The 7909-nt window shown below is 39.4% G+C and overlaps 1 protein-coding gene across 1 annotated transcript; it reads left to right on the top strand.

Annotated features, from left to right (window-relative positions):
* The first annotated feature begins 300 nt into the window (after nucleotides 1-300).
* LOC110912307 (ABC transporter B family member 19) lies at nucleotides 301-7383 on the top strand. The gene is made up of 8 exons (XM_022156997.2): nucleotides 301-798; nucleotides 933-987; nucleotides 1348-1523; nucleotides 2116-2316; nucleotides 2737-2996; nucleotides 3084-4444; nucleotides 4557-4798; nucleotides 5954-7383. Exons 1-8 carry the CDS (start codon nucleotides 541-543, stop codon nucleotides 7160-7162), a joined length of 3762 nt encoding a protein of 1253 aa, XP_022012689.1. The 5' UTR covers nucleotides 301-540; the 3' UTR covers nucleotides 7163-7383.
* Nucleotides 7384-7909: the final 526 nt, after the last annotated feature.

Raw genomic sequence — 7909 nt, forward strand, 5'->3', positions numbered from 1 at the left:
TAAGAAATTAACAGGTGTCTCTTTCTTAGCAAAAATACCGTGAATTTGGATGTGAATCCATTGCACCCAATTTTAAACACTCCACTTGTATGCAATCATTTTAAAATTTTATAACTCAAAACCTTTAATCTAATATATTAGTTGTCACTTGATACATCTAATATATTAGTTGTCACTTAATACACATAAAAATCATGTGAAGTCCATTTTTTTATTAAAGTAATTTTTTTAACAAACATTTGTTTTCTCCCACCTTTACTTGATACCATGAGCAAACCAGGGTTAAATGCCTTTCTTGTTTTTATAAATCCCAAGTCCCAACTTCACATTCTCTCCCACACCTCCAACCTCTCTCTCTCTCTCTCTCGTTTGACCACAAGTCCAGTCATTCTTAACTCACACAATATTTCTCACCCAAACACAAGCTCCACCACTCTTATATCTTCATTCATGACCATCAACCTGCATACTCTTCTCCTAAACTACAACCCATAAAAACTTTCACACAATCTTCTCCAACAACCAAAACTCATTTCCAAAATGACAGACACAACAGAAACAACAAGTACCAAGCCAATGCCGGCACCCGCAGAGAAGAAAAAGGAGCAAACTCTACCATTCTACCAACTCTTCTCCTTCGCCGACAAATTCGATTACATTCTCATGCTTCTCGGTAGCATCGGCGCCATTGTTCACGGCTCTTCCATGCCATTCTTCTTCCTCTTGTTCGGTCAGATGGTTAATGGCTTCGGAAAGAACCAATCCGATTTCAACACCATGGTTCATGAAGTCTCCAAGGTTATTCTTCTTCTTTTTTTTTTTTTCGCAAGACCACTCTGCCACTTACAATACCAATACCCTGTCACATATCATTATTATATAAAGTTGTAGCAGATTTAGATCTAAATATTTGTTTTTACAAATTAATGCAGTATGCTTTGTATTTCGTCTATCTTGGATTGGTGGTGTGTGTCTCGTCGTACGCTGGTGAGAAGCTAAACTCGATCCGTTATATTTATATTTATATTTGTTTGACTAGAAGTTGAGTCTAGTTTGATAAAATTATGGCTTTCTTGGATTATTATTTGGAAATACTTATTTAAGCCAGTTCACCAAGGATCAGGTGCACGTGGTATACTTGCTATCGTTTGTCCTTTTCGTAACGCACTTGTCAAAATTTCGAATATTTTTTTTGATGTTCACACATATCTTCATTTCCTGTCACTTTCGGAATTTCATAGTTTTTGTTTATTAAAATTAAAATTAAAATTAAAACTAAATAAAATTAAGTGTGATAATAGTGAATTACTGGTTGGTTAATTTTGTTTAAAATTGAAATTGAATTAGAGATCGGATGTTGGATGTATACGGGAGAGAGACAAGTGAGCGCGTTGAGGAAGAGGTACTTAGAAGCAGTTTTGAAACAAGACGTCGGGTTTTATGATACGGATGCGAGAACAGGAGATATCGTTTTTAGTATCTCGACGGACACACTCCTTGTTCAAGACGCCATCAGTGAAAAGGTAATATTTTTCTATCGTGTTTGACCTTCGTAAAATTGGTATGAGTTCAAATCCTTAGAAGGCGTTATGGTTTATAGATGTAAAAAATGTTAGTTAAAAACTAAAAAGGTAATATTTTGTTTTTGGTGATTATATGTTCTAAGAAAGGTAATATTTTGTTTTTGGTGATTATATGTTCTAAGAATAATCGTTTCTTGTTGGTCCATTAACGGGCCTGGAGGTGGGGTCCAGTAAAAATACAATTTAAGTGGCGCAAGTTAGCATACTAGAGTTAGCCTGCGCCGGACATCATCAGTTACATGTTTTATGGTTTACTTCCGCAAGAAGACTGTCTATTGGTAAAGCAAAGCACTTTGGTGGCGCACGTTAGCATGTATAGTTTAACCTGCGCCGCAATTATAAATTTAAAAGAGCTTTGTTTTTTGATAAATTTAAAAGAAATTTGTTTTTTTTTTGGGATAAAAGAGCTTTGTTTTTTGATAAATTTAAAAGATATTTGTTTTTTTTTGGGAGTGTGTTTTTTGGTAACTTTTATACATATATAACTACAAATTATACATAAGGTTTACACTTTCATTGTGCTTTACATTAGGTGGGAAACTTCATCCATTACCTATCCACATTTTTGGCTGGATTGGTGGTTGGTTTTGTGTCAGCATGGAAGCTAGCACTTCTAAGTGTTGCGGTTATACCGGGAATTGCATTCGCAGGCGGCTTATATGCCTACACTCTCACAGGTCTCACTTCAAAGAGCCGCGAATCCTACGCCAATGCGGGCATCATTGCCGAACAGGTGATCTCGCTAACCGTTTCCAGTCTAGCCATATCATTTTTTTAGTACATATACCCTGACAAACTTTATTAAAAAAAATGAAAGAATACATAAACTACTTTGGGCACAAAATTTCTTTCAAGTTTGTCACAAGTTTCTTTCAGTATCCACTTAACTTTGTCTATGTTAATAAATTGATTATTTACTTTAAGGACATCAATGTTACTAAAGTAGTTTCAAAGTTTGTGTGATCATATATTATATAGCATGCGCTACAGTAGTAAGAACACTCGGTCTCATATGTTGCTTTACTTTTACTCTTTCACTTTACATCTCTTGTTTCCTTAGTGTGGTATTAATTACTACTAATTTGATCATATACATTATGGTTCATCTACTCACTCTTTTTACTAAGTTAATTAAATTTTAAATAATTAATAGGCTATTGCGCAAGTACGAACGGTGTACTCATACGTGGGCGAGACAAAGGCACTAGACTCGTATTCAGATGCGATACAGCACACGCTTAAGCTCGGGTACAAAGCGGGGATGGCTAAGGGTTTGGGACTGGGATGTACATATGGTATTGCATGCATGTCATGGGCACTTGTGTTTTGGTATGCTGGTGTGTTTATCAGGAATGGTCAAACAGATGGTGGCAAAGCATTTACAGCCATTTTCTCTGCCATTGTTGGTGGCATGTAAGATTATTATTATTATTTTTTTATAACAAACCGAATTAACTATCATTTATTCATAGTTTAATAAAAACAAGTGGATAATAACAGGAGTTTGGGTCAGTCATTTTCAAATCTTGGAGCTTTCAGCAAAGGCAAAGCTGCAGGATACAAACTGTTGGAAATTATTAAGCAAAAACCAACAATAGTTCAAGATTCTACAGATGGCAAGTGTTTGACTGAGGTCAACGGCAATATCGAGTTCAAGGATGTATCTTTCAGTTACCCTTCAAGGCCAGATGTCTTTATCTTCAGAAATTTCTCCATTTTCTTCCCTGCTGGAAAAACAGTTGCTGTTGTTGGCGGTAGCGGGTCCGGTAAAAGCACCGTTGTTGCGCTGATAGAAAGGTTTTACGACCCGAATCAAGGGCAAATATTGCTAGACAATGTGGACATAAAGACGCTGCAATTAAAATGGTTACGCGATCAGATCGGTTTAGTGAACCAAGAGCCTGCACTCTTCGCCACCACGATTCTTGAAAACATACTTTACGGAAAACCGGATGCAACGACAGCTGAAATCGAAGCTGCAGCCTCGGCTGCCAATGCTCACAGCTTCATTACCTTGCTTCCTAATGGCTACAACACGCAAGTGGGTGAGCGCGGTGTTCAGCTATCCGGTGGTCAAAAACAACGAATCGCAATTGCTAGAGCGATGTTAAAAGATCCGAAAATCCTCTTGCTTGATGAGGCTACAAGCGCGCTTGATTCCGGGTCTGAAAGCATTGTTCAGGAAGCGCTTGACCGGTTAATGGTTGGAAGGACAACCGTTGTGGTTGCGCATCGGTTATCCACTATACGAAATGTTGATTCGATAGCGGTTATTCAACAAGGACAGATTGTCGAAACAGGAACACATGAAGAACTGATTTCAAAACCGGGTGCGTACGCTTCGTTAATCAGGTTCCAAGAAATGGTGGGAAACCGAGACTTTTCGAACCCGTCGACTCATCGTACGCGTTCGTCACGATTGAGTAATTCGTTGTCGACAAAATCGCTTAGCCTCAGGTCTGGAAGCTTGAGGAATTTAAGTTATCAGTATAGCACTGGTGCGGATGGGCGTATTGAAATGATATCGAATGCTGAAACCGATAGAAAGAATCCAGCTCCGAGTGGTTATTTCTTTCGTCTTTTGAAAATGAATGCACCCGAATGGCCTTATTCGTTAATGGGTGCGGTTGGTTCGATTCTGTCTGGATTCATTGGTCCAACTTTTGCCATTGTGATGAGCAATATGATTGAGGTTTTTTACTTTGATAACCCGGCTCGAATGGAGCGAAAGACCAAAGAGTATGTTTTCATTTACGTTGGAGCGGGTTTATATGCGGTTGTCGCATATTTAATCCAGCATTACTTCTTTAGTATCATGGGAGAGAACCTCACTACAAGAGTAAGAAGGATGATGTTTTCAGGTATCTGCATTGCATGTGAAATGACCAAATTACCCTTATCGTCCTTCTTAATTTTTAATTATTTTAAAGCTCGATTTGTAGTTTGTGAAAAGTTATGGTTTGTTTTAATCAGCGATCTTGAGGAACGAAGTTGGATGGTTTGACGAAGAGGAGCATAACTCTAGTCTAGTTGCGGCCCGTCTAGCGACAGACGCAGCAGACGTGAAATCAGCGATAGCCGAGCGAATATCGGTTATATTACAAAACATGACATCTCTTCTGACTTCATTTGTGGTTGCATTCATTGTGGAATGGAGGGTCTCTCTTCTCATCCTTGGCACTTTCCCTCTTCTTGTTCTGGCCCATTTTGCTCAGGTAAATACATACACTACTCTACTTGCTAAATTTCATAACCTTGATTATGGTAATTATATTTGTACACATATATATAAATAGGGTCTGCTATATAACACGCCACTGACAGTCTAATCTCATACCGTTAGTGTTTTACTGAACGGCCGTTTGAAAATTAGAGCTTGTGTCATAGTCTTTTACTTTGAAACAATAGATGGATCTTATTATTTAAAACAGAGACCATTACAGACTAATAGCAGGTAAACGAACAACAAGTTGCGCCTCTTACTTTTAAACGATCGTTTGAGTTTTTCGACGAACGGCGTTAAAGTTTGAGGCTGACATAGGATTGGTAGGGCCCTATAAATATTCAAGAGAAAATTACCAGCATAGCCGTTTGACCAAGCCAATTTCGAAAATGGCCATTTGACCGGGCATAATGCACCCTCCCATGAAAGTGAACTCCCATAATTATGCACCTTTCAATGTGGTAGATGTCTAATATCTAGGATCCTGCATGTGCATCCGGTTCATACTTTCCCGAATATCAGACCATACATTCTCTTACTTGTAGAAGAAAATAATACAAAAAATAATACAAAAATCAACACAAATAACAAGACACTAGAAGTAGATAGTGATGGATGTGAGTGACAGAGATTCTTAACCCGTGAAAGTTGCAATCTCTATGAACAAACAATGGTCTTTTTGACAGTCAACTTTCACTCTTCCATTTGGGTTGGGGTTGTCAGAAGTTGTTTTGTTTTATTGTTTAATCATGCATCCACACTCTATGGGAGACTGTGTTGTCAAATTGATTGGCTTTTGAATACCTCAGTTCTCTATGACACTAGTACTGGATATCTGTGTCCTTTTGTCACATACCCATTTATTTCATGGCCCCATACTAACTTTTAACCAAACCAGTAACTTGGTTGGTTATGTCATTTTCATTTTTTATTTACATAATAATCTTTATAAAACAAATAAGACACAAAAATAAATATGGGGTGGTTAAACCTTACTCTGTATATTACTAATGTAAGTTACCTGTCTCGAATGTTTCAGGTTTCGAATTTCTAGTAAGGTTCTTTGATACATACAATATATTAAACAAATCCAAATAGTCACATTGTATGAGTATGAAACTAACATGACCAAATTTTAATTTTACAGCAACTGTCACTCAAAGGTTTTGCTGGAGACACAGCAAAGGCACATGCAAAGACTAGCATGATTGCAGGAGAAGGAGTGAGCAACATCCGAACCGTTGCAGCCTTTAACGCCCAAGACAAAATCCTCTCACTGTTCTCCGCTCAACTCCGTGTCCCACAAAGCCAGAGCCTTCGCCGAAGTCAGTTCTCGGGCATGCTCTTTGGAATCTCCCAACTCGCGCTTTACGCATCCGAAGCTTTAATCCTATGGTATGGTGTCCACCTTGTTTCCAAAGGTCTCTCAACCTTCTCCAAAGTCATCAAGGTGTTTATAGTACTAGTCATCACAGCAAACTCGGTAGCTGAAACCGTTAGCCTCGCCCCAGAGATCATCCGGGGTGGGGAAGCCATCGGGTCGGTATTCTCGATCCTCGATAGATCAACACGGATCGACCCGGATGACCCGGATGCTGAACCGGTTGAAACTATCCGAGGCGAGATCGAACTCCGTCGGGTTGACTTTTCATACCCTTCGAGACCTGATGTGTCCGTATTCAAGGACTTTTGCCTTAGAATACGGGCCGGCCAGAGCCAGGCTCTAGTGGGAGCCAGTGGCTCTGGGAAAAGCTCGGTTATCGCATTAATCGAGAGATTCTATGACCCGACAGCTGGAAAGGTTATGATTGATGGGAAAGATATTCGACGTTTAAATCTAAAGTCTCTCCGGTTGAAAATCGGGTTAGTCCAACAAGAACCCGCACTCTTTGCTACAAGCATTATGGAAAACATTGCATACGGGAAAGACGGGGCGACAGAGGCCGAGGTTATCGCAGCCGCAACCGCAGCAAATGTGCATACATTCGTTAGCGGCTTACCCGACGGATACAAAACTCCGGTCGGGGAACGAGGAGTTCAGCTTTCGGGTGGACAAAAACAAAGAATCGCAATAGCCCGAGCCGTTTTAAAAAACCCAACAATTCTTTTACTAGATGAAGCCACTAGCGCGCTAGACGCTGAATCCGAGTGCGTCCTTCAAGAGGCACTCGAAAGGTTGATGAGGGGTCGAACCACTGTTCTGGTGGCTCACCGTCTATCAACCATCCGAGGGGTTGATAGTATTGGTGTGGTCCAAGACGGACGGATCGTGGAACAGGGTAGCCATGGTGAGCTTGTAAGCCGACCCGATGGGGCTTACTCTAGGTTGTTGCAACTACAACAACATCGTATATGAATATGATGGTTAAAGGGTTTGATTGTTTAGTAAAGGAAGATAGTAAATTGTTCATGTTTTGGTAATGGTCTCCAATCTTTGAGTCATATGTATAAGGTTATCTTTCATTTGTTTGATTGATTGGTTCCATGTTAACAACCCAACCCTTCCCCCACATTTTCTAGTTCAATGTTTGTTATGTTACAATTTATATTTAAAATTTGAAGTTTTAATCCTCCAAACTAATTATTTCTACTTTCTAGAACTGTCAAACTGTATATCATTTTCAATAAAACTTCTTATGTAGAATGCATAAAGCTTATAAAAACCTTTCAGGCCCTTGGCCTCGAGTGATGACACGGATTAACCGGCCCAAGAGCCGGCCTTGGAGACTTGCATCTATTTATCTTTAACCGTGTGGAAAAAGTGACAAAAAACTCCTACAAACGGCGTACGAGTATTGATAAACTAATGAAACCGACTGAGTCACCCAAATTAAAGCAACGCAAGTAGTTAGGCCGGTTTGAGATTTTTGTAGTTTGATTTAAGATATGAATTACAGTGGCCACAGGTATTTAAGTTTCACCTATAGTCGGTTTGAGTGAGTTTTCCCTTCCAGGTATCGGGTTTGAGTTTGGGTTATAGGGGTTTCTTATTGAGGGATTTAAATTTGGGATCTATTGTGCGAGAGGACTCTCTGACGCGGACCCGGTTAAAACACAACGTATACTAGACCTTCCGACATTCACGAATAATTCACTAATTTCA

Source organism: Helianthus annuus, chromosome 15 (assembly GCF_002127325.2).
Source record: "Helianthus annuus cultivar XRQ/B chromosome 15, HanXRQr2.0-SUNRISE, whole genome shotgun sequence".
NCBI classification, from domain to species: Eukaryota; Viridiplantae; Streptophyta; class Magnoliopsida; order Asterales; family Asteraceae; genus Helianthus; species Helianthus annuus.

Excerpts from the sequence above, each read along its gene's own strand:
- LOC110912307 (XM_022156997.2), top strand. The coding sequence starts at position 541 with ATGACAGACACAACAGAAACAACAAGTACCAAGCCAATGCCGGCACCC. Across the intron at positions 2,997-3,083 it reads TCTGCCATTGTTGGTGGCAT|GAGTTTGGGTCAGTCATTTT; the intron begins GTAAGATTATTA and ends GGATAATAACAG. Across the intron at positions 4,445-4,556 it reads AAGAAGGATGATGTTTTCAG|CGATCTTGAGGAACGAAGTT; the intron begins GTATCTGCATTG and ends TGTTTTAATCAG.